At 37.9% G+C, this 27494-nt stretch overlaps 1 protein-coding gene across 1 annotated transcript; it reads left to right on the forward strand.

Moving 5' to 3' along the window:
- POLE2 (DNA polymerase epsilon 2, accessory subunit) lies at positions 1–26182 on the forward strand (the record flags this gene model as incomplete). The annotated part of the gene is made up of 19 exons (XM_082649371.1): positions 1–68; positions 2846–2946; positions 4171–4246; positions 6068–6145; positions 6282–6375; positions 10310–10384; positions 12687–12770; positions 13238–13330; positions 13721–13766; positions 14525–14597; positions 16023–16195; positions 16748–16837; positions 17011–17065; positions 17774–17833; positions 17921–17998; positions 19689–19797; positions 20644–20820; positions 22833–22900; positions 26136–26182. The coding sequence occupies 19 exons, from the start codon at positions 1–3 to the stop codon at positions 26152–26154; spliced, it is 1617 nt and encodes a 538-aa protein (XP_082505497.1). The 3' UTR covers positions 26155–26182.
- Positions 26183–27494: the final 1312 nt, after the last annotated feature.

The raw sequence follows: 27494 nt of genomic DNA on the forward strand, positions 1-27494 counted from the left end.
ATGGCGCCGGAGCGGCTGCGGAGTAGGGCGCTTTCTGCCTTCAAGCTGCGCGGCTTGCTGCTCCGGGGGTGAGTTGGCTGGGCACCGAGCGGGACAGGAGGGGAGGGCCGGGCCGCCGGCCCTTGAAAGAGTTCTAAGAAGCAAGGGGGACCTGGCGATGCCTTAAGTTCCTCGACAGTCGCGTGGAGTCCCGGAAGGGATGAGGGTCTCCTCCTGCACGTACCAGACAGCCGCACAGGCGGCTGTCGGTGTCGCAGCAGCGATGTATTACCACTGTGTTTGGGCGCCCCTCAGCCAGCTTAGTCTCTGCCTCCGCTAATTGGGAATCCTAACAGCGCTGCTCACGTGGTTACGTAGACAGCGAACGAGAGACCTGGGAAAGCCCATTGCATGTCGGTAGCTGTCAGGTTATGTTGTACAACCTGTGGGCCTTGCTAGCCTTCCCAATTTTGGATCACGTATTATTCCCGAGAGAGAATTCCTGGAGAGTTAGGAAGTGGGTAATTTAAAGCATGTTCTTAAGTCTTCTGGGTTTTTTTGGTTTGTTTGTTTAGATTTCCTTTAGAACTTCTGTGCTTCTCTGGCCATATCCGTGTTTTCTGCGACTTGTAGAATGATCCTTTCCAAGATTTTTCTCATTAAATCTGGTTTTTTTATATATAAAGAATACAGTATTTACATATGTAAATACCTGCTGGACGGGATACACTTCTCTGTACCATGTTTTGATTGCTCTTGTGTGTGTAGAGGTTTTTTTGTTTGTTTTTGTAATAAGCATCATGGGACTTTTACCTTACTTTTGGGTTAGTGGTGAACAAGTGCAAGAGTGGATAAGCTCTAGGAGACAGTAATAAATTTTGTTCAGTTGATTCCCCACATTTTGAAAATACGACCAATTGATCAGTTAATTTTTCTTTATTTTCACTTAGAATTTGACCTAATATTGAGCTGTCATTCATTAATTCAGTCAGAAATACACTGAAATCTGTTAGCTGCAAAGTACTGCTGGGGCAAGGGAGTAGGAGAGGGTAAGACAATGCGGAGGTTGGGGGACAGATAGTGTATTAATATTTATTGCTGCATAACGAATTACCCCCAAACTTAGAAGTTTAAAACAGCAGGCACTTATATTCTCACATTTTCTGTGGGTAAGGAATTCAGGTAGGCTTAGCTGGGTCCTTAGCTTCAGGGTGTCTCGCAAGGCTGCAGTCCGGATGGGGTCATCTCAGAGTCAGTTGGGCAGGATTTGCTTCCAAGTTCATTCAGTGATTGGCAGGATTCAGTTCATCCAAGATTGTTGGACTGAGGGCTTCAGTCCTTGCTGGCTGTTGGGCCTGCCCAGCATGGCAGCTTACCTCATCAAAGTTAGCAAGAGAGTCTGCTAGTAAATGGAAGTCACAGTCTTTTGTAACCTAAGCAAGAAAGTGACATCTTGCCGCTTCAAAATTTTTATTTTTAAAACTACAATATAGTAAAATATTCCATCGCTTTTGCTATATTGTATTGTTAGAAGCAAGTCACTAGGTCCAACGCACACTCAAGGGGAGGCGATTGCACAAGGATGTGAATACCAGGAGGTGTGGATTATTAGGGGTCATCTTACAAGTCTGTCTACCATGGATATTAAATAATTCACAATTATTTAATTTCAATTATGAAAAGGATCTGAGGAAGGAAGTGCTATGATAGCGTATAACCAGGTGTATAAACAGTTCTAGAGTCAAAGAAGGCTTCCTTAAAGAATGGTTGAAAAAAAAAAAGAATGGTTTGAGTTGAATGAGCAGGGCTTGACTAGGTGAAGAGTGTGGGGGAAATGACCATATAAAGACCCTGAGACAGGAGAGCACCAGGAAAGCCAGAGACACTGGGTGAGACTAGTGAGATTTGGCGGAAGCCAGATCCTGTATGACTTTGGTCTATGCTAAGAGCTCTCCCAAGATTCACCTAATATGTGTGTGATTTTAGGGACTCAATCAGCAAGTATTTGTGGACCACCTTCAGTGTGCTTAGCACTCTGCCAAAGGATGACACAGTTCCCCTTCTCAAGGAGCATCATCTATAATAAATTGGAGGAATGTGACACCCACACATGAAACAATAAGCAACCCAAGATATAGAAGAGTTAGTGCGATGACTATAACAATAATATTGATGCAAAGTGTAAAGCTGTGGTCTAAAAATAAAGAATGGCATGGAATTAGCAAAGTGTTTAAGTAGACAGTGTTCATTCTGAGTATTATTGGTATTTAAATCAGGAATTCGTGTGATTTTTAAAAAAATTTTCAGCTTTATTGATTTTTGAGGGGTGAGAGGGATTCATGTGATTTTAGTGAGTGTTATTACTTCTATGACTATATTCGAATGTCAAAGTTTTTTCTAGCCTAATTTTTTTCTTATTTTACAGTTGAAAACTGATGAAGTTACTGGAACTTAAGCAAATGCATTATCAAATTAATAAATATGTATTTAAGTGTCTGTTATGTTCAGAACATTGAAGCAGACTGAGTTTATTAATGTCAGGTAATAAATAGTACAAGGCTAATGTGATACAGCAGATCTAAGGTATCTATAAGTGAGATTTTTTAAACAATTTCAGAAGGAAGGGGAGATTGCAGCAGGTAGAGCTGGTCTAGGAAGGCTTCCTAGAAGAAGGATGTGATTTGGGGCTTTAAGAACAATTACGTTGGCAGGGGATAGGAGGAAGAATTTGTTCAGAAAGCACAGGAAAGGAGAGTACTGCTTGCAGGGAGGAGTGAGTGGATCTTAATTTCAATGCTAGATTGATGAGTGTTTGCTAGATTTTGGCATAAAACTTTTAGCCTTAATTACCAATCTCTCTTATCAGTGAAGCTATTAAGTACCTCACAGAAGCTCTTCAGTCTATCAACGAAGTAGAGCTTGAAGATGCACTGGAAAAGATCATTGATGCAGTTGAAAAGCAGCCCTGTAAGTAACATTTTCTGACAGCTCTTAAATTGTTCATATAGTTCTACATCCTCAGTTAGATTTATAGATTTAATTTGAAGTTGAGGATTCAGTATTGAATGTCCCGGTGGTATGAGACATACCCTTGGTAGCACTTCTTGCCAAGGAGTAACCTCTAGTTCTGTTGGAACCTTGGGGCATTCCCAGAGACTCTTTTACAGTTCTTCCCCTTTGTGAATTCCCCTCTGATTCCTTTATGGTCACTTTTTTCTCTCTGCCTATTACTTTGTCTTACTTAAGTTAGGTACTCTTAAATGTTTGAGGGAAAAAAAAAGTAAGCAAGAATAACTTTCCCTTCCTGCTTCAGCCTTTCTTAAGGGATCTTTTTGTTAAATACTTAGCCTTTTACCATAAGCATGGGCCTACAAAAGAGAAGTGCTCTTCTAGAAAAAAATGTCCAGTTTCTAGAGCACTGAAGGAGAGAAGTGGGTGTGGCTTGCTCTGATACGTTGTTTCTAAAGGCAGAATTTTAAATATAACTTTGCTTTAAAAATTTCCTTACAGTCGGAAATTTAGAAAATGATTACATTTAGAAAATCAGTGTACATTAATTTAAGATGGTACGTGGTATTTTGCCTGAGAACATACCACAGTGGTTAAGGGCACCCAGTATGGAATCAGGCTCGCGTTTGTACTGCTCTCTACTCCTTCCAGTTATGTTGGTGATCTGGTTATTTGACCTCTTGGAGCTGCACTTTCCCCATCTGTAAGACATGGCTTATGAACAGCAGTCTTATAGGACATCTATCTAATAATGCTTGTGAACCACTGAGCGTGGTGCCACACGTTTACTAAGGGCTTAATGAGTGGTGGCTATTATTGTTACTACTATTACTATCATACCTACTGAAACACAGCAGTTGTGATGCAAAGTTATACTAATGTAACCATATTAAACCTAGGAGCTTACAGAAGCATTTGTATACCTGAATGTATATTATTTAACATTATTTAGAAAATTAAGGCATTTGACTGTGTATTAAGGTATTGTAAGTGTATTTGAGTGTGGAATATTAAGGTATTTGAAATACGGCTTTTGTGCTAACACTTTTTTCCTCCTAAAATCTATGTAATGAGCATCTTGGGGTTAGTGTTTGCAGATTATTTTCAGGAAAAAAGCTGTGTGTGGAAAGAACTAATTTTTATGCCTGTTTTTAAAATTTAACTTTGAACTTCTCTTTTCAGTGTCATCAAACATGATTGAACGGTCCGTAGTGGAAGCAGCAGTCCAGGAGTGCAGTCAGTCAGTAGATGAAACTGTGTATGTGGAAAAATTCACCTTTTCCCCATGTTGGAAGTGTTGTTGAGTGGTTATTTTAAATTATTTTCTTGGGGAAATACTCAGTGGTCACCTTTCTACAGTGGTTATTTCTTAGTTGTTGTTTTTTTAAGTGATAGCTTACATTATAAACCTCAATATTAAATGACTCATCTTTACTATTTTTATCCTAGAATTTGAGATTTCAGTGTTGCTTGTACCATGACAAACTTTTGCCACTTACCCAACTGATTTGATTTAATATTCTATATGCTGCATGTGGATTGAACTGATTATTCAGAGGTATAATTTACTTTTTTTCTTAGGAAAGTGCCGAGTCCTGAAAGTTCAGTGACTTAACTTGGGTCACATGGTGAATGGCAAAGGAGGGTAGAACCTCAGCTTTAGGACTTTTTACCCTGTCTCATGCTGTTAGAGCTTAGGAATTTATGTTGCAGTAATTTTTCTGGGTTTTATCTCCCTGAGATAAACCTCTTTCCTTTCCTCCTTTGAATATGATACTTCTTTCCAAATTCACAGGGTTTAACTGAAAGGAAAACATCTGGGAAAATGGATAGAGATAGTCTTAACTTTGATAGTTTTTTCCTATTTGGGGCAATGGAGATAATTGAAAGGAGTCATTACTCATTTTGGTTAGTAGTTTTAATCTTTTTCCGGTCAGAACTTATTAGAGCTGCTAAAAAATAGAGAAATTGAGGTATTTAAATTTTATCCTTGCCAACTCATTGTTTAAGATACTGGAGTACTTGCTCCTAAAGCCATCAATAGAAATTCAAAACGATTATATCAAAGTGTAAGGATTATAATCCTAAAATAGGCATTAAAGTTACCCGTTGTTTCTGTCAAGCTATTCATATGCTACAGTCAGCCAATATGGAGGTTGAGTAGGGACTGAGTGGTAATTGATCTTTGCAACTCCAATTGTCAGAAAGGCATTATATCATAGCACAAGGGAGAGGCTCTCATTTTTATAGATGAATAAGTAGCACGGTAAGTTAAATAACTTTCCAAGATTGACCCATTAGAAAATCATGGAGCTGTGTCTAGAAGCAGGCTTACTTCAAGTTCACTGGTTCTCTGCTACTCTGTACTAGGTGCTACCAACAGACTAGCATGACATTTTTTTGTCTGTTTTCATTTTAGGAAATAGATATAATTTTAGGGAAGATTCTTTAGGTTGTAATATTTATGCAATAGTGCTATGAATTTTTTTTAACCTCGTTCAAACATGATTATGATATTAAAAGTATCTGAAGGTAAATTATTTTATGAATTATCCTTCTCTAACGCTATAGGTGTCAAGGATATGGGCAGAGTTTGGGGGGTTCTTCTGTCTTACATCTTTTCCTGGGTCACTTTTGCATGATATTTTGGATTAAAAAATTGTTTAATACCTTTTAATAATTAATATTAAAAGGTATTAAACCTTCTAATGAATAATACCTAATTCTAATGAATAATACCTAATGAATAATATTGTAGCTTATGAAAATAGTAGAGATTTCTTTAAGATGTGACTATATTATATGCAAATGCTCTTTTTCAACAGATAACATTCTTAATTAGAAGTTGATTAAATTTTTTGTTAGCTTGACAGTAGTGGCAGTGCTTTCTCATCTCTGAGAGGAAAATGCACAGGCTAAAAACTTTACCCCCATATTATTTTTGACACTATAAGAAATTGTGTACGTGATCTGTGAAAAGTATGTGTATATGACATAAGGTTATAATGCAAGTTTTCATGTTCACTTGGAATACTTATGTTTTAGTAAATCAGGTCTGTTTTTGTGGGTTGTTTTTCAGAGAACATATTTTCAATATCATAGGAGCATTTGATATCCCACGCCTTGTGTACAATTCAGAAAGAAAAAAATTTCTTCCGTAAGTATGCCATCTATTGATGTTAAGCTAATTTCAAATGTACATTTTTTTTTGGAAGGTATATAGTCTCCTGTTTCATTTTTCATCTACCTTTGTGTATTATGATAGTCATAAATAGGCATTCCTTTTTTCCTAGTTTATTTATGACCAACCACCCTGCACCAAATTTATTTGGAACAGCAAGAGATAAAGCAGAGCTGTTTCGTGAACGATACACAATTTTGCACCAGGTAAGTCGGAGGGGGAAAAAGAGACTGTTTCAGCTTAAGTAAGACTCAGGGATAATTAAAGGATGGACTTTTGTACTTTAACAATCATGATGATGATAAAAATAGTAGCTAACATTTTTTAAATGCTTTTGATAGGCCAGGCATTGTTTATCACTTTACAGACATTACCTCATTTGACCATCATAACATCAATGTATGTATAAATGCTGTTATTCCCATTTTACAGATGGGGAAAACTGAGACCTGGAGAAGTTTAGTCACTAGCCCAGAGGTTACATCTAGTAAGTAGGGACAGGATTTGTATCCAGTCAGTCTGACTCTGGAGCCCAACCTTTGCCTCCTGTACTATACTACTTTCAAGCAACTTATAGTCTATGAAGTTAAAGACATCTGCATAAATAAAATATGAAGTAGAATTTTATACATGCTATGGAAGAAATGTAATACAAAGAGAATGCTTTCTATAGAAAAATCAGAGAAGGCTTCAAGGAAATGTTGGCATTTGACATGGGCCTTGATTGCTCTGATCTTGTGGAAATGGGGAGAAGGTGGTGAACAGTGTGAACAAAGACAGAGCAAGAGGAAAAAGTGGACTCCATGCAGGAAATGATGAGCAATCAGCCTTCTTTGTGTGGAGAGGAAGGCTTGTGAAGAGGAGTAGCATAGGATAAGTTTGGAAAGTCAAGTGGCAACTAAGTCATGGGATTGCCTTGGATGCCACTCTTCGGAGTTGGACTCTGTTCTCTTGGTACAAGGAGCCTTAAAATACCAGAGCAACTCACTTACAGCAGTTCTCTGAGGACTTTCTCTCTCAGCTGATTTTGGGATGAATTAGAGTATGAGAGAAGACTTACAGGAATCTGTGGTATTAGTCCTGGAATAAATGATAGCCTGAATGAAGGAAGGTAAGGGGAGCAGAAAGAGGGGACAGTCCTGGCAGTGGAAGCCATAGCTCATGGTGACTGATTGGACATGAAAGAGAAGGGAGAGAGTGAAGACTGAAAGATGATTAGGGTTTTGAGCCTGAGAGAGTGGACGGGTAGAATAACGGTAATTAGGTAATATATAAACAAACAGGAAAAAGAGAATGGGGAAGACGATGGCAGGTTCTGTTTCAAACATTTGAATTAAGGTTGCCAGTAGGATATCAGGTGAGATGTACATCTGGAGCTAAAGAAAGAGATCTGGGTAGAGAGAGATTTAGGAGGCATCTGCCTAGAGTAATAGATGGGACTGCAGGGATGAGCCCCTGAGAGATGATGGAAAAGGGAATGATAGAGTTTGGGGGCTAGGCCAGGGTGGTGTTATATAGCAGAAGCACAGGGAGGTTTCAATGAGGACAGGGTCGTCAGCAGGAGTAAGCACTGAACAAACGTTGAGGAGAATGAGCACTGAGGATGTCTTTTCTCTTCTGCCTCCATCGCCTACATAATGTTGCCAGGTTAATCTTCCAGAAGTTTAGCGCTGATCACGCCATGATTTTGCTCACAAGTCTTTCAAGGAAGTTTACCACCTACTGGATTAAATACAGATCTTCTGGGACTTCCCTGGTGGTCCAGTGGCTAAGACTCCACGCTCCAAATGCAGGGGCCCTGGGTTTGATCCCTGGTCAGGGAACTAGATCCCACATGCTGCAACTAAGAGTTCGCATGCCACAACTAAAAGATTGTGGATGCCACAACTAAAGATCCTGCATGCCACAACTAAGACCCAGAGCAGCCAAATAAATAAATATTTTTTTAAAAATACAAATCTTCCTGTCACACGTTTTTGGCCTAATCTGTACTTTTCCCTCTGAAAAGTAGAGGAGCCAAAACTGAAACATGGAAATATTGTGTCTGTTTCTTCCACTTCTTCTGTGACTTTGCTTATACTATTCACTCTCTTGATGCTCTTCCCTCTTATCTCTGCTCTTGAAACCCTCCTAATTCTGGAAGGGCCTTCTCAGATTCCTCCTCTTTTCTGAAGCCCTTCTTGATCTGCAGTTGGATGCAGTCTCTTCCTGCTTTCTAAATTTTTTAAATTAATTAATTAAATTATTTATTTATTTATTTTGGTTGCATCGGGTCTCAGTTGCGGCACACGGGATCTTCATTGCGGCATGTGGACTTCTTAGTTGTGGTGTGCATGTGGGATCTAGTTCCCCAACCAGTGATCGAACCCGGGCCCCCCCTGCATTGGGAGCGTGGAGTTTTACCCACTGGACCACCAGGGAAGTCTCTTCCTGCTTTCAACCCACTGACTACTCAGTGGGTCTCCTGCTACACTTACTAGGGCTGGCCCTGCCTTGCATTTGGGGGGTGTGTCCCTGTTGTCAGACTGCACACTCCTTGTTTATTTCCTCTGCCACCTTTGGCGTAGTGCTTTTCACAGAGAAGATGCTCAGTAAATACCACTTTCTTTTTAAAAATTAGGTGTTAAAGCCTACGATATTATTTGGGGGTATCACTAAACCCTCCCGAGCCTCATTAAAAGGGTTGAATTTTAGTCCATGCATATTTTTATTGCAATTATCTTCCTGAAAGCAAATCTGATTTTATCATCCTACTTCAAAATTGTTGTTTTCCATTGTCTATAAGACAGACTTCTTGGTTTGGCATACAAAGTCTGTATTGTTGGGACTCTTTTATTAGAGTTTACAAAAACTCAGACGGCTAAAACAGAAAAAGGAACTTCTTGGCTTGTGGAGAAGTCTGGAGGTCCAGCTGTGTCAAGCATGGCTGGATCAAGGTGCTTGCACAATGTCATGAGGCATCTACCTCTTTCCATCTCCCAGCAATTTTAAAAAATGGATCTTACTTTCAAACAAGTTCTTCCTATGAGGTGACCGAGATGGCCACTCACTAGTAGCCTTGGAAACTCTTAGAGAGTTCTTCTTTTCCAATAGTTCTAGCAGCTGTCTCCTATTGGCCAGGCTTCAAGCACTTGCTCAACCCTGAAACAATCATTGGCCAAGGGGGTGGAGTACTTAGATTTGCTAGGCCTTGGTGGTCTGTCTGGAGGGGGAAGGGCACCAACCCTACCTAAACTATGTGGACCACAGTGGGAGGGACATTTTCCCAAATAGAGGCTCCAACCCATCTCTTGCATTGTCGCACGTGCTGCCTTGTGCACTACATGATCCACCTGACCTAAGCTTCACATCACTTCCTGAATACTCCTTTACTCTTTTTTTTTAAAAAATTATTTATTTATGGCTGTGTTGGGTCTTGGTTTCTGTGCAAGCGCTTTCTCTAGTTGTGGCAAGCGGGGGCCACTCTTCATCGCGGTGCGCGGGCCCCTCCCTATCGTGGCCTCTCTTGTTGCGGAGCACAGGCTCCAGACGTGCAGGCTCAGTAATTGTGGCTCACGGGCCCAGTTGCTCCGCAGCATGTGGGATCTTCCCAGACCAGGGCTCGAACCCGTGTCCCCTGCATTGGCAGGCAGATTCTCAACCACTGTGCCACCAGGGAAGCCCCTCCTTTACTCTTAATAACTCTTTCTTGTGACACATCCCTTCCTCTGCCTGAAATGTCTTGTCTCAGCCTCCTTTTGTTTCTTACTAGCAAAGTCTTTTTTATCATTTAGGATCTCGTTAAATGGCCCCTTCTGCTCAGGGTCCTTTGTTGTGTTGTGACCTGTTGACACTTCCTTCTCACTGACCCCTGTGCTCTGAGGTTGACACCTTGGTTTGTTGTCTTCATATCCTCAGCCCAGAGTGCACTACTGCCAGGTACACAATAGACCTTTTTTTAAAAAAAAGTCTTAAAATGATTTTTTAAGCAAATTACATTTCTAGCTATTTGTACATTAAACTATGTAGATTTTCAAATTTGTTGAGAATAAATAATAGTAACGTTAGTTTAAGGACAGTGCTTTGTCAGGGCACTATTTTAATGAATCTTAGTTGTAAATGTTTGCCTCAGTAATTCATGTGAATCTTTCTTTTTTCTAGAGGACCCACAGACATGAATTATTTACTCCTCCAGTGATAGGTTCTCACCCTGATGAAAGCGGAAGCAAATTCCAGGTTAGAACGTTATCCTAGTTATTTAGGGGGTGTATGTATACAAGTTTAATATTTATTGCTTAATTCTAACTTATTGAAGTTTGCATGAAAATTAACCACTGATAACAGTTTAACTAGCTAACTGACCTGTGCATGCCCACTGTTGGTAAAGTCCATGTCCTGTGTGCTGGGTCTCTGGCCACCAAGACAGAACCCTCGTCCTCCTGGTCCATTTGCTGGATGATACACTGGCTTTCAGACCAACCCTCAGCACTACCCTTCCTGCCCTCACTCATACTCTGAAATCCTGCTCCTTGCCCAGCCCAGCCCTCTGGTGACCCCCATACACTTGTTCAGCTCAGACATGCTATATCAGTTGGAGTGAAAATTTTACTGAAGGCACTAAGGAAACCACATTTATAGAATGCATGAGAGAGCACAGACAGGTCACAGGGTTGTCTGGGGAGAGGAAGAATGTTTTCTGCTGTGTGTGCTCTTTCCACTGTAATACTTAAGAAAGTGGTTACCAAACAGCACCATCACTTTTGTTCCAGCAACACACCTGGTCACCGTCAGTCCATCTGTGGCTTTTTTCCCCCTCCAGCACACAGAGCCCTGCTGGGGGATAGTCCTTAGCTCCTTCTGGCTGGGACCCACCGTTTCTGTGGTGTTCCAAATAGCTTCTGAAGAGGCCCAGCCTCTGCTAAGGTTCATTCAGTCCTCTACCATGTTAGACCAGAATTCATGGTGATGAGCAGTCTGATAGATACTAAAACGATAATACTAGATAATGCTTAAATTAATGTTTGATGGCAGCACCATAAGGAGAAAACATTTATAGAGTTTGATAGTTTCTGCTTTTAACTTTTGTTGGAGAAAAAAATTGTATTAAGTTTTGGAAATTGACATTATTTATATTTCTCTACAAATGACTGCCGATGTGTTTTCTTGAATATATTAGGTTTCCTATGGCAACTCAGATACCCACAACCCAGAGCATTATTTCACCTCTCCTCTTTGCCAAAGTAACTTTAGGGCTTAGCTAAATAATTTATTGTTCTTGTTATCTTGCCAAGCTGTTTAATTCTGTATCCCTGCTGGTATATTATCTATTTAAACCACCATCTATAGTCCCTATATGGCATTCTTCCTTTGCAAACTGCAAATATGGTGTCCTCATGAATACTTTGTTACAGCTTTTACTCCTGTGTTGCTTTAATTGATTGATTGCAAATTGCAATATTTTTCCCAGTCTGTAAGTTGTCTTTTTATTCTCTTAACAGTCTTTTTGAAGTACGTAAGTTCTTAATTTTGTTAAAGTCCAACTTATCAATTTTTCTTTTATGGCTCATATTTTTGGTATTGTTTCTAAGAAATCTTTACCTAAGACAGTTTTTAGAATACATGTCTTATATATCTTTTCTTCAGATTTATCCCTAAGTGTTTCATTTTTTAAAACTGTTTAAAATGAACATTGTATTCCTGTGTTGCTTGAGGTTCATGTTTTTAAAGAGGAACTTCAATATCATATGTTAACAGTGATTATTATGGGATGATGTGATCATGTCCTTTAAGTTGTTTGGTAAATTGTTGTATATATACTATCGATATCTCTACCCATTAAAAAGAATGAAGTGTATCTATATATAGTTAAATGGAACAATGTTTAAGATATATTAAACTTAAAAAGTTAAGTTGAAGAATAATACAAATAATATGATTTCATCTTTGCAATAAAACAAACTGTATGGCTATGTGTTTATAAATTATATATGTGTGTATTAACATATACTTAGGATTATATGTATAGAAAAGGGTCAGAAAGGATTTTTTAAAAATAATGCCCCAATTATTACTACCTTTAACTTTCTGATAAAAAATAAGGATCAGATTGAGAAATGTAAATAATGACAGCCTTTCAAAATACTAAATAAAAATAGAATATAACTTTTTAAATAGCCCACTAGTTTTCAGGTACTGAAGAGGTACTGACCAAATAAATAAAATTTATATTCTTTTTTTACATTTTAAAGATAAATATACTTATTATTATTCAAAATAATATGGTATGAAACTTCAGTCATTGGTTGGGGCCTGTGTTGATATGGTGTTTCTTTAGGCACAATTCTTCCAAGCCATCATCAGTTAATATTTTAGCTTTTTGTAGGATAAAATTATATTTTCTAAATTTTATTTGACTTTCTACCGTAAAATAGTTGTAAAATACTAAAATGTGCACTCAAAATTTACTTACTTGTAAAAAGATTAGTTCCTTAAAAGAACATATTTTCAGTCCTTAAGAATTTATTTTGTTTTACTTTAGCTTAAGACAGTAGAAACCCTATTGGGCAGTACAACCAAGATCGGAGATGTGATTATTCTTGGAATGATAACCCAGTTAAAAGAGGTAAGTTGAACTTGATAAGCATCCAACTTTTATTTTCAGCCTTCAGATTAATGAAATGTCAGTTACATACAGGATTTTTACAGAGGGCATGGGAGCGTGTTCTTCATTGAAAGTGGCTACCTCAGTCACCAAATAACCTTTCCTTTTGCATTTGGTTTCCTGAGTAGACATCAGGAAGGAGTGTCTTATACAGGCCACCAGTTTGCATAGCCTGAAATTAGTCCCCCAGTGACCTCTGGTTGAACAGAGAGTAAGGTACCTATGAAGACTCCGAGTCTCAATTAATTGATTAGTTTGTGGTCACCAGACTAGTAAATGGAAAAGCCTAGACTAGGAGTTACTGATTTTTTAAAAATCCACTGTACTGTCTACTATATTCTGTTGTCAAAATTGTCAGTATTTTAATTCTTTTGTCATAGTATTCATCTTTACATAAATGTGGACATACTTCTTTTAATTTTTTTTAGGGAAAATTTTTTCTGGAAGATCCTACAGGAACAGTACAACTGGATCTTAGTAAAGCTATATCCTTCACTTTTATTTTTTTAAATCTGTGTTACGTGAGTTGGGGAAATTGATCATATATTATTCTCACATTTACCTATTTGGGTTCTTAGTGTAACTTCCATACGGTGGTGTAGGAATCTGGAGACATAATCCTAACCAGAGACAAAAAGCCTGTAATTCCCCCTTATTTGGAGAATCGAGACAAATCACTGAGGAAGTTTATAACATGCTAAGAATGGTCTATACTGTCAGTATTAGATCTTAGAAGCAGATATGGGGATATTTAAACCTAAAGTTTTTTAAGCTATGATCTATTCAGAGTTTTAAATGTGAAGTGTTTGAATTTATTATTTGGAAGTCCTGTTGAGCCCAAAATGTATGTTGACTTTATCACCACCTCAAGCATAGAAGTAGAATTATTTTCCTCAATTATTGTGTACCAGTTCCATAGCGGTTTATACACAGAGTCATGCTTTGTCTTAGCAGAGGGTAAGTCAGTATACTTTTTTCCCTCTCCCCCTCATCATTCTACCGTAAAACCCTTTCTACAATGGTTAAAATATGTTAACATGATGTAACTCGGGACAACACTGATTATGAGAGCATACTTTTGACAACATTAAATAACTCTCAGACTCATGGGAGAGGGGTTTGTTTCTGGAGTGATGAAAATATTCTGAAATTAGTGGTGATGGTTGTACAACTTGTGAATATACTAAAAACCACTGAAGTATACACTCTTAAAGGGTTGTATGATATATGAATTATATCTCAATGAAGTTGAAAAAACAGATTGTACATAGAGTCATAAAATGAGACATTTTAAAATCTGTGTACCTTATGAGTCTGTCCTCTAACATGTATTGTGAAATAAAAAAAGGGAAAAGTTTTATTTCTAAATCTGTTAGTATTTCATGAATTTTTTGTTTTATAGAACTGAGACTGTCTGGAATTCCCTGACGGTCCAGTGGTTAGGACTTCGCTCTTTCACTGCCATGGCCCCGGGTTCAGTCCTTGGTCAGGGAACTAAGATCCAGCAAGCCGCATGGTGTGGCCAAAAAAAAAAAGAGACAGTCTCTGAACCTGACGCTGTTTTGTAGCGCAGTGGGATTGATAAATTCTGTTGTTAGTTGACAGGGGATGAGATGATGGCCTAGCGTTACTGCTTTGTGTTCCATAGTTTTGTCCTTTCAAACAAGAAGGAGAATTGGACAAATGAAAGTGATTTGTTACTTATCTTTTTTCAGGTTGGTTTGAAGATCAGGTGTTTCATGTCAATGCCTTTGGATTTCCACCCACTGAACCCTCTAGTACTACTAGGTATAAAAATGTTTGACTTTAACTCTATAGGAATTTTATAATACTGGCAGTAATGAACGTAAGATAGTATATCATATCTCAGTTATTACAAGTCCTCAGGCTTTGTGTCAGAAGGCGATGAGCAATGGAAAATGAGAGTTAAAGACTGGGCTTTATATGAAACTGAAAACCTCAGGTTGACTCCAGATTGATTGCAATAGCATCGCTGTACTTTGGCTTTAATGGAAAGACTTCCAGTCTATCGGTCTTATTTATCTATAGGATTGATGAGAAGTTCAACTGAGATAAGATATAGGAAAACACTTAGACGAATATAATTCCCATGTTAATAGAAAGTTCTTATTTTTGTATTTTACTGAGTGAAAGTTACAAGAGGCAGATTATATAGTTCTTTAATATATGCAAAATCATTATTAGAGTGGTTCCAAAAGGGCCTTCTCTGAGAGGAGTGAGTTCCCTGTCACTCAAGGTATTTGAGCAGAGGCTGAATAATGGTGTAGAAGTTGAAGCTGGTGGCCTGTGGGTTGAATGTAGTCTATAGAAATTTCTTTTTTCCCCTTTGAGGTGTTAAAACACATTTTGAATTAGTTTGCAATATTTAAAAATTAGGAGATTTCTCATAATGGTCTAGATTTCTGAGTTCTCTTGAACAATCAGATCTAGCCATACTTTGTACCTGAATTCTCACCTGGAACATCTATACGGCAGTGATTGCCCACTTTGGGCAGGGTTATGTGTGTGCTCCCTCACTCACACCTAGTCAGCCTCAGCTGGCCACTGCTTTGATATTTAGTATTACCTTCCTGGAGCCTGTAAGCATCTGGGGGAATTAAATCTTGAGATTCCATGATGATGGTGATGATTTCAAGAAGAAGTATGAGGATTAAGATTTTAGGCCCAGTATGCCTGTATGAATCAGGTGCCAAGGCCACATTTGCTGGCTGGGAGCCACTGGCAGGCAGCTTTTGCTGTGCATCTTCTCTTCCTGTTGAAGTACATAATCTGGGGGAAAGTGCTGCTCACGCCACAGAGACTACAAGCCCTCAAGCCATCTCACTTTTGTTTTGTTTTGTTTTGTTCTGTTTTTTTGCGGTACGCGGGCGTCTCACTGTTGTGGCCTCTCCCGTTGCGGAGCACAGGCTCCGGACGCGCAGGCTCAGCGGCCATGGCTCATGGACCCAGCTGCTCTGTGGCATGTGGGATCTTCCTGGACCGGGGCACGAACCCATGTCCCCTGCATCGGCAGGCGGACTCTCAACCACTGCGCCACCAGGGAAGCCCCAAATAATACATTTTCATGGTCCAATTTACATTGATGGGACAATTACCTCATTAGATAGACAGAAGCTAAATTTGTAGAATATCAGAAAAATATCTCCAACAGAATATAGGATAGAAGGTAATAATTGTGTTATAATTACCTAGGGCATACTATGGAAATATTAATTTTTTTGGAGGGCCTTCTAATACATCTGTGAAGACTTCTGCAAAACTAAAACAACTAGAGGATGAGAATAAAGATGCCATGTTTGTGTTTATATCTGATGTTTGGTTGAACCAAGTAGAAGTATTGGAAAAACTTCACACCATGTTTTCTGGTAGGTGTCATTTTTTCTATTCTTTTTTGAACTCTAATTATAATTCATGCCTTAAAACTAAATTCTTAGAAAATATATATATCTTTTTGAGTAGTCTAGTTTGTAAAAGACATTGATTCAGTGGTGAAATATTTTAAATGAATTCATCTTAAAGACTTACATTTTTACATTTGAAAAATAACTGTGTGTGTGTGTGTCTATCTGTGTATTCATGATAAATGAGAATTTGTCCTAAGAATAGTACAAGAGTGGAGGACAGCTTAGGCTTTGGAATTTGACAGAACTGGGTTTAAGCTGCAGCCTAATACCTTGGGCAGGTTACTTAATCTCTCTCTCAGTTTACAGGGATGTTGTGAGGATTAATCAAGCCATTGCAGGGCCTGGCACAAAATAATTGCTCAGTAAATGGGCACTATTATTACTATTTTTTATAATAATGTTATTAAGGTGTTATTTTTAAAATAGTATGGTTTTATTATTTAAAAACTCATGGTTAAAAGATTTTAATATGATTTCTACACTCCATATGTTCATTTCTTCTTTCATTTTTAGGTTATTCACCAGCACCTCCAACCTGCTTTATTCTGTGTGGCAATTTTTCATCTGTACCCTATGGAAAAAATCAGGTTCAAGCTTTGAAAGGTATTGAGGATCTGTTTAATAAGTGTTTCTACATTTGTATAAACTAAATTGATAAGAAATAATCTATAATATTTTAATTTCATTCAAAATAGGTAGAGTTCTAGCTAATAAAATAAAATTTGATTTATGTATATCATATGCAAATTAAATTCAATATCCCTTTAAAATTTTAGATTCCCTAAAGACTTTGGCAGATATAATATGTGAATACCCAAATATTCACCAAAGGTAATGATCTCTATATTTTTTATTTAAAGTGTTATTTAAGAAACACAAAAAGTGAATCCTAAGTTAAGAAATGGATGGAAGAAAAAGTTGAGAAAATTAGTACAGTTAAGAGATAAAATTAACCTTCTATCATGATAATGTATGTTACACTCTAGTAGAGATTTATAATGAAAAGTATTAAAAGGATGAGTGATAATTTCCACCATATTCCAAATTTCTTGGTGACATTACTCTAAAGGTCTAGAGCTACACTCTTCAATATGATAGTCACTGGCTATGTGCATCTCTTTAAATTTAAACTATTTAAGGGAATTCCCTGGCAGTCCAGTGGTTAGGACTCAGTGCTTTCACTGCAGGCGAGTGGGGGTGGGGTGTAGTGACTGGGTTCCATCCCTGGCCGGGGAACTAAAACAATCCCATAAGCTGCAGGGCGTGGCCAAAAATAAAATAAATAAAAATAAAATTCAGTCACTCTGGCCACAGTTCAAGCACTCAATAATTGGCCAGTACAGGTCTAGAACATTTCTATCATTGCAAAAAGATCTATTGGACAGTATTGGTCTGGAGCCTTTTAGTAGTTCACTTATTAAAATGCATGAAATTTAATTTTTAAAACTTTGTAATTTAATTAAAGGCAATAATTTGGTTTTGGACTATGGGATAGTGGTGCAATATTTTTAGAATGAATTATGTTGAATTTTGCTACAGTAGTCGATTTGTGTTTGTACCTGGTCCAGCGGATCCTGGATTTGGTTCCATCTTACCAAGGTAAGTTTTATTCAGATATTTGCAACAGTAAAGAAAATTCTGTAAAATTTAAAAATGTATACTATATCACATAAATTGTTTTTATAGGCCACCATTTGCTGAAAGCATCACTAATGAATTCAGACAAAGAGTACCATTTTCAGTTTTTACTACTAATCCTTGCAGGTAAATATTAGTATTTTTGTGTTGTGGTTTTTTCCTTTCATTTAACAATTAACCTATTTCTTGGGAATTCCCTGGTGGGCCAGTGGCTAGGACTCTGCGCTTCCACAGCAGGGGGCGTGGGTGCGATCCCTGGTTGGGGAACTAAGATCTCGCATGCCATAGGTGGCGTGGCCAAAAAAATACAAAAACAAAAAGTGGGAAAAAAATTAACCTGTTTCTTAAAATTTGTCTCTGAATTTTGATTGTTATGGGATAAAAATGAAAAAATTTCTTTCTATTTTAGGTTTCTCAAAACTTTAAAAATGTTTTAATTGTATTTAAATAATTCACTAACACTGAATTTAGAAGCTTAAATAATGGAGGGAGATTTAAAAATAGATATTCCAATTACACATCCTTTAAGAAAAGTTACAATGGAAAACTGAAAGGATTACACATTTACTGTATGTGCTACTCACTGTGACCATAGGCTCTTACTGAGGGAATGCCCTCAGTCATTGTTTCTCCTCTCTTTTCTACCTACATTCACTCCTTCAGTGACCTTTCCAGTCCAAGGGCTTTAATTACCCTCTGTGTATTGACAATTCCCACATTGATATCTCCAGCTCAAACCTTCTACCAGATTCCACACTTACGTATCTGGCTGCGTACTCATCATCTCCCCTTGGATGTCTAATAGACAACTTCAGATTGAACTTCTGATCTTCTTCCTTCGTCAGTCCCCAACCCTGTTCCATAGCTTTCCTCATCGTAGTTCCTGACGCCTTTATCCTTCCAGTCGTTCAGACCAACCTTTGGGATTCTTCCTCACATGCAAGCTTTTAGGAAGTCCTTCAAAAATTTGAAGAAGGACTTCAAAATATATCCAGAATCTGGCCACCTCTCTATACCTCCCCCTCTACAACCCTCTACCATCTTCTTTAGCCTTGATCACTGTAACACCCTCCTCATTGTTCTCTAGCTTCTACCCCTGCTCCTCTGTAGTCTGTCATTAACAATGTCAGAGTGATCCTTTAAACTGTAAGGCATGTCACATCCACCCTACTGATTCAGAAAGATGGGCCCCTCATGTTATTCCGTAACAGCCCATATCCTTTGCAATGGTAGTCATGGCCTGCATGATCTGGCCCCCAGTTTCCTCCGTGATTTCCTCTCCGACTTTCTTCTCCTCCTCATTTATTCCAGCCACTCCAGCTCCTTTTGTTCTTCAAATGTGCCAGGCATGTTTCATCTTAGGGCCTCTGCTCTGCCTGTTCCCTCTGCCTACAGTGTTCTTCCCCTGAATGTCTGCTTGACTCTCTCACCTCCTTCAAGTCTGTGCTCAGATCAAACTTCATTATGAGCCCACCTGTTCCAATACTCCTATTTACTACTCCAGCCTTCTAGACTTTCCCTTCCCCTAAATGATTCCTGTTAGCCTTTTTCTTTTTGCCATACACTTAATCATCTTCCAACATACTGTGTAATTATTGTATCTGTTGTTTATTCTCATTCCTAGAATAGCACCAGACACATATTAAGAGCTCAATAAATTACTGTCAAATGAATGGTTGAATAGATTCTGGTTGCATTTTTTCTGTGGTGAACAATGGGAAGTGGGAATGGCTTTGTACTATAAAACATCTTGCCTTTAAAGTTACCTCATATTTTGTTCTGAGGAAGTCACATTCAACTACTGTTTTTATTTCAGAATTCAGTATTGTACACAAGAAATTATTGTCTTTCGTGAAGACTTAGTGAATAAAATGTGCAGAAACTGTGTCCGTTTTCCCAGTAGCAATTTGGATATTCCTAATCATGTAAGTTGTGTCTTCTTTATTAAGGTGTCTTAATTACACGTGGATTTATATAAAATTTTGTTAAGCCACTTAATCACTTGCCCTTTTGTTGTTTTTATTTATAGTTCAAAATAATTTCAGCACACTTTTGTCAGTAAGGTAATTTTTGTTCCTAAATCAGTGTTTCTCAATTTTCTTACTGACGTATCCCCTAATGGGCAGAAGAAAGCCCCGAAGTAGCAGGAAATTTCTTTGGAGGTTCCTGTTTTGCCTTTAGAACTCATAAATCTTACATTGTACTTCAATATATATACATTTGTTTAAATAAAATGTTTATGTTTATCATGTTTATTAAGTATTTCCTATGATTTGCCCACATCAGGAGGATGTGTAGTGTTTATCTTGTAGCTTCAAGATTCCCAGTTGTCAATCACTGGTTACATGTACCCTCATTTGGAAGTATGGAAATAGATCATACAGAGCATTTTTAGTATGTATTTTATAACATTTAAAGTGTATGTAGGCTAAGTATATATTCTTGGCATTGCTCAAGCTGTGGAATTATTTTTAGATGAACAAAATTAGTAAATTAGTTTATTATACAGCTAAAAATACAATTGCTCCAAAATGACTATTTGGGGGAGTAGCTTTTATGGTGTTGAATGAAAACTCATAAATTTCTCCTAAAATACAGGGTAGTTGATTTCATTTTATATCAGTTTTCCCAAGGTTTTGTAATTCAGTTTTCCCAACTGTTTCTCAAATTTTCTAAGTCACTTTGGTAATTACTATTTAATTTGAAATTCTTTGTTGCTCTTTTAGCTTTTGCAAATGCACTGAAGTTTGTTTTGTGTCATTCTTTTGTAGTTTGTAAAGACTATCTTATCCCAAGGACACCTGACTCCTCTCCCTCTTTATGTCTGCCCGGTGTATTGGGCGTATGACTATGCTCTGAGAGTGTACCCTGTGCCTGACCTACTTGTCATCGCAGATAAATACGATCCTTTTACTTTGACCAATACCGAATGCCTCTGCATAAACCCTGTAAGAACGTAGTTAACGTTATGTAGTCATAATTTGTCAAGATTAGACTGTTACTTCTTTAAATTTAAAATATATGTTTAATCAATTACTGTTGGAGTAAAACTATACTATAAATGAAACAACTGAATTAATTTGGTATAAACAGAAAGTTCTTAAACTTTCAAAAGAGTATGTGACTATAAAGTAACGTGACTTTTTTCTTAAAAATGCACCAAAGCTTATAAATCCAGATGAGTATTTTCCCCTTCAAAGCAACTTGCCTTGAGATTCCTTGGAATTCCTTTCTGGAAATTACTTTCAGAGCATGTATTCCGTTCCCTTTAAACATGTTAATGGTACTTGTCCTTTGAGGAGGATTTTTTGTTGTTGTTATTGTTGTTGTTGGAAATTGTCCAAGTCCCAAAAATCTAAGACTGATAAATGTGGAAATTCCTACTGGGACACAGTTTAATATTTCATTTTTATGCAGAACCTTGAAATTGCTTCAGAATCTTCAAGTTGCTTCTGAATTTCTATAAAAGTATGATTGACTTTTTGAACTTGGGGACTAAATGCTGCATAATGTTGCTTTTTATGTCAAATATCTTCACTAGTGATTTTTTTTTTTTTTTTTTTTTTTTTTTTGCGGTACATGGGCCTCTCACTGTTGTGGCCTCTCCCGTTGCGGAGTACAGGCTCCGGACGCGCAGGCTCAGCGGCCACAGCTCACGGGCCCAGCCCGTGGCATGTGGGATCTTCCCGGACTGGGGCATGAACCCGTGTCCCCTGCATCGGCAGGCGGACTCTCAACCACTGCGCCACCAGGGAAGCCCTTCACTAGTGATTTTTAATCTGTATGTTTCCTTGATTCTTGTGAATTTAAAACTTTAGTACTTTTTTATTTCATCTAGATCATTTCTAGAAACATCATCCCTTACTGCTTTTCTCACACACACATTTATTTTGTCTGGCTTCTGCAACCACAGAACTATTGACATTTTGGACCAGATAATTCTTTGTTTGGGGGCACCATCCTGTGCATTGCAGGGTGTTTAGCAGCATCCCTGACCTCCATCCACTAGATGCCTGTAGCAGCCCCCAGTTGTAACTATCAAAAATGTCCTTAGATACTTGCCAAATGTCTCCTAGGAGACAAAAATTGTCCCTGGTTGGGAACTACTGCTCTAAGGATGAGCACAGTCAGCTGATTTGGTTTCATTGTTTGAAATTTGTGGCCCTAATTTTTGTAGAATCTTTATTCACATTTCAATATTCTTGTCACAATGAGGCTATTTCCTTATTTAAATTGAACTCTGGGCATTCTCGTATAGTTAACGCTCTATTTGAAACCACTTTATTTCTGAATTTTTCCACTTTTTCATACTGTAAATGAGTAAACAACCAGTTCCTACACCATCATTATATCTTTTTAACCTTATTTATACCTTTTGGGCAAGCCCAAAACTTGGTTTTGACATTGCTTCATCCTTTCTTGATACTTATTCCCATTAATGAATGCCTGCAATGGGCCAGACATTGAACTAGTTCCAGGGACACAAAGACTGAAAAGACAGAGTCTGCTCAGTAACTTTAGAGTTTAGTAATGGACAGACAATTGTATGTGTGACTACTGCTCAGTTGTTTTGGGGGCACAATGGCAGGGCATCAAACCCAGATTTTTACTGGGGAGAGGGGCAGGAAAGGCTTCTCGAACATGATGTTCGAGTGTCTTATATGCTTATTTAGCATCACCCAGTACTGTTTATTCCTTATACTAAGTAGAACCCCTCCTAAGCATTTCTAGTCACATTTGTTAGCATAACTGTTCTAGTCAACTTGACTTTTTGCTTCAAGTGGAGATATTTTATAGTAATATTTTTTCTCTATAAAGAGCATACAAAAATTTGTCTCATTACTTCATAGTCACATCTTGTAACTTTATTTTTAAGTTAGGAGCAAGGAGTTTGATTTAAAAAATAGGGATTCTTTGTTAAAAGTTGAGTATTCACTTATGGGCATTTTTCTCTCCAAAGGGCTCTTTTCCAAGAAGTGGATTTTCATTCAAAGTTTTTTATCCTTCCAGTAAGATAGTAGAAGATAGGTAAGTGTGCCCTCAGAAACAGCAAGAAACAGCTGTCTCTTGGTGTAATACTGCTAAAATTCAGATGTTCTGTAGGTGTGCTGAAGTTTTCAAAAGTCTACAGTAGCTCACTGGAAATGTTCTAGGCTGAACTTACTGCGTTCATGCGGGGAGACACAGAATTGTATGTACTTGATGGCAGTTTGTGTGAAATAGACCAAGAACTGTTTTCTGAGGGAAATCTCAGACTGGCTGTGGAGGTGGGCTAGCTTTTTTACAGGCAGCCTCCTGATGATGTTATTATTCCAGGAGGTAAGCCTTGCCGTCCACATGGTTGGTTCTCAAAACCTAGGTAATCTGCCTTAAATTGGCAGCAAAGAATTGCAGGGGAGCTGGGTTGAGTGTGGTGATGGTGAGAGGTTGGAGTTGGGGGGAGGTCTTGGGGGAAAAAGAATAATCACCTGGTAGGTAGTGATTTTCAGAGGGTGTCCTGTAGACCACGTGCATCAGAATCCTCTGGGGTCCTTGTTAAAAATGTTAAGTTCCAGGATCCCACCCCAAACTTATCAAATGTCTCTCTCCAGTTGTAGGGCCCAGAAATCTGCATTTTTAACAGTTTCCCTTAGATTCAGGCATCCTAACGTGTGATTTCTTGGTTAATTATATTTTGTTTCCCACCTCCAGTTAAGAACAGTAACCAAATACCTCCAGGTTCTCAGAGAATATAATCTTGAACACCCAACCCAATTGTCTTCTTTTTACTTTTTGTAATTAACATCTTTATTTAAATAAAAACACAAGTACATGATAAAATTTTCAAATAATGCTTAAAAGTATAAAATTGAAAAGGAAAAAGTAGCTCCGTTTCCTAACCCTGAAACCATGATTAACAGCTTCTTATATATATTTCTTGAAAAAAAATGTCTGCATTATTTTTGCTGCTCAGTATTCATGGAGGATTAAAGTCCGTTCACTTTGGGATATTCTAAATTTTATTCTTGGATTCACGCATTTGACGTGTATTTGAATCTTACTGTATTCCAGGCACTGCTTAGTTTTTGGAATATAACCAGACAGATACCCTTGTAAAAGTCACTGAGGCGCTTCCCTGGTGGCACAGTGGTTGAGAGTCCGCCTGCCAATGCAGGGGATGCGGGTTCGTGCCCCGGTCCGGGAAGATCCCACATGCCACGGAGCTGCTGGGCCCGTGAGCCATGGCCGCTGAGCCTGCGCGTCCAGAGCCTGTGCTCCGCAACGGGAGAGGCCACAACAGTGAGAGGCCCACGTACCGCAAAAAAAAAAAAAAAGGTCACTGATATTCTAGCCTCTATTCCATAAGCTGAACATGTGTTTGACTTCACCTAGCCCACAATGAATCTTCAAACAAATTTGCTTTTGACTTGGAATGCCTTTAGGTAAAGGCAACGCTCTTACCAGTCTCAACCACTCGCTGTTGTTGACAGTGATTTTGTGACCCCAGGATTAGGTCACCTCTGGAGCATATTTGTCCACCTTTTTAAAATTTTTTTCTTGGCCACGTCATTCAGCTTGTAGGATCTTAGTTCCCCAACCAGGGATTGAACCCGGGCCCTCGGCAGTGAAAGCGCTGAGTCCTAACCACTGGACCACCAGGGAATTCCCTATTTTGTCCGTCTTTAGATTGACTTTTACTGAACTGAGATTTGGTATAAATTCACAGACATCTAAAACATTCTGCTATGAAAACCAATAGTGGGCACTTTCAACAGATCTCAGGACAAGAGAAATCTGTGTCTGTCCCAAGCAACTGTTTATTTTCATCTTGGGGAGACTGTAAATCTACTAATAGACTCCCTTTGTGTTAGCTGCCAGGAAGCACAGCCAAACATGCAGCCCACCTCTACAGCAGCAGAGGAATTACTAGCATAAATGTTGGCTGTGGCTCTGGCTTCCTCTTCTTTTCTGATCTGTATTTTTCTCTTACCTGAATTTCCTGATTTCCTTACTTTTATCTTTTTATTATATTTATCTTGGCAAACCAGTTAATATTCTTTTTTTAATGAGTTGGGAGATAAACAAATAAACCACAATAGGAAATAAACCGATTTATTATGATAGCACAAGACACTTGTTACATTTCTTGTACTGCTCCCTGATTGCCATGCAGAATTGTTAACCTAAGTACAGTGCTTCTGAGCACTGTATACAGACTTCTATGACAGTTCTAACACACTGTTTTAGTCACTTATGTGCCTGTCCCTCTTAAAAGTTTCTAGAACAGTCCTTGACTTGCTGTTGACATTCACTGTTGAGTTGAAATAGTTGGTCCCTTTATCATCTGTGGAGTCAGATGCTGAAAACCCTTGACATAATTTCCAAACTATAATTTAGTAGTGATAATTTGAAGAAGTTTTTCATTGCTGGATCGAATAAGTTGATGTGTTTTTTTTGGTTTTTTCTTTTTTGAGAGAAAAAATTTTCATGATATAGTGAAATAGTTTGGTTTTACTGCTATTTAGTTTCTCCTAAAAAGAATTTTTTTCTTAGAATATTTGTGAAATCATATTGTAGAGTTAACCACAGAAATGTAGCCAAAGTAAATAAGGTTTAACCCTGTTTCAACATGTGCTCTCAAATACAGTTGTTTTATTTAAAAACACAATGTTGGTGATGTAGGGGAGAAACACCCATTCTCACACAGAGTTGGTCAGAAAAAAAAATGGTAAAAACTTTTTCTTAAGACCTCAACTGCATATATCAGCAATTCCATTTCTAGGAATTTATCCTACAGGTATACTTGGGTTTATGCATAAAATTGGGTACAGCTGTTTTCATTGTAGTTTTTATAAAATTGCAAAACAAATAGCTTAAATGTGTATCTATTTAAAAGTTATTCGGAACTTTTCTAATTTATATTAAATTTCAAAGCCATAGAGGAAGGGATTAGTTAAAAATTATAAATATGTGTTTATTACTAATTGAAAAAAAGGGGTAGAACATTGTTCATTGTATTCTACCACTTGTGTGTTTTTAAAGCATTTACCCCCACACACATGCTTGTATATGATTAGACAATCTTTATAAGGATATACTGTTGCTTTTGGAGAACAGAAATAGAGTGTGAGACAGACTTATTTTTCACTGTGTCCCCTTTTGAATTTGGAACAATATGCATGTATTGACCTATTTTTAAAATTAACTAAAACTAAATATTAAGAAATGTACAATAACTTAGGTTTCCAAAATGTTTAATTTTATGAATATTTTCTTCTTTCAGCAAACTCCAAGGGTTTTGAGATCCTTAAAGACCATCTGAAGAAACAGAATTCATCAATTTTCTGCTTAATTTTATGTAATTTTGATATTGTTACAATAAAATTATGGTAAACTTTAGGATGTTCTGCTTAAATTTCTATTTTATGAAATTTTGATATTAAAGTAAACACGATGGGGACTTCCCTGGTGGTCCAGTGGTGAAGACTCCGTGCTGCCAATGCAGGGGGCCCGGGTTCAATCCCTGGTCAGGGAACTAGATCCTGCACGCGGCAACTAAACGCACACCGCTGTGGAGATCCTGCACGCGGTAACGAAGATCCCACATGCTGCAACTAATACCCGGCACAGCCAAATAAATAAGTAAATATTTTTTAAAATAAAATAAACATGATAGTATACTTTATAGAGTTTTATAGGAAAAATATTTTCTGCATAATCTTTTAGGAAAAATATGAAAATGTGTAAAAATATATAATCCAAGTATACATTTGTGTTTAAAAATTTAAGTTTCATTATTTCTGTACGAGTTACACGCTAATGTTCACCATAAGTCTTAATAGTATATTCAAGAATTGCAAATTGTTTAAATTTCAAGTCACAGAATCTATTCTAATGATAGTGAAAATCTTTGTTTCAGGATATTACTATATCCTGACGTAAGATGAAGCAGAGCAGTTAACTATGTACGAGCCGATAAGCTGCCAGAATCAGGCAATAATTATTAGAATAAGACAGGAACTAGAATCAGGTGGAGGTGGACATTGTCTGGAAATGAAAAGGAAGCAGAGGTCTGAAAAATGGGCTAGCAGAGAAACAGCACTGCAGGGCTATCCAGGGCTAATACTTTGGGGAACAGAGAGGTGGTGTGCTCCCCGACCTGGTGTTTAATCAGCTGAAGCACAGCTGACCGCACCGCAGAAATCTGAGTATGAGGCACCGTCATGTGACATTATGCCTCAGGGGCCACGTAGATCACACAAGACGGGAGTAGGTTGAGATTTCTCTGCTATGAGAAAAGCCAACACTTGGTCTCAGTGTGGGGAAGCCACAGGAAGTGCCAGTGCAGGTGATGAGGTAGGAGAGAAACTTGGATGGTGTCTCAACATTGAGGTAATGCCAACATTGTGTTAAATGTTGCTGAGAGTTTCAACAAAATGAGAACAGAAAAATGATCACTGGATTTAACAACTACCAATTAATAACTACCCCAATCAATAAATATTCTTCTATAATATCTATTTGAATGGCTGCATAGAATCCCATTGCATGGCTGTACCAAAATCTGCTCAACCAGTCCCACTGTTGAATTCTTAGCTTCTTCCCAAACTTTTAGAATCAATGTTTCTTGAGCATGCTCTCA

Source organism: Grampus griseus (genome assembly GCF_964374135.1).
Source record: "Grampus griseus genome assembly, chromosome: 2".
Lineage (NCBI taxonomy): Eukaryota > Metazoa > Chordata > Mammalia > Artiodactyla > Delphinidae > Grampus > Grampus griseus.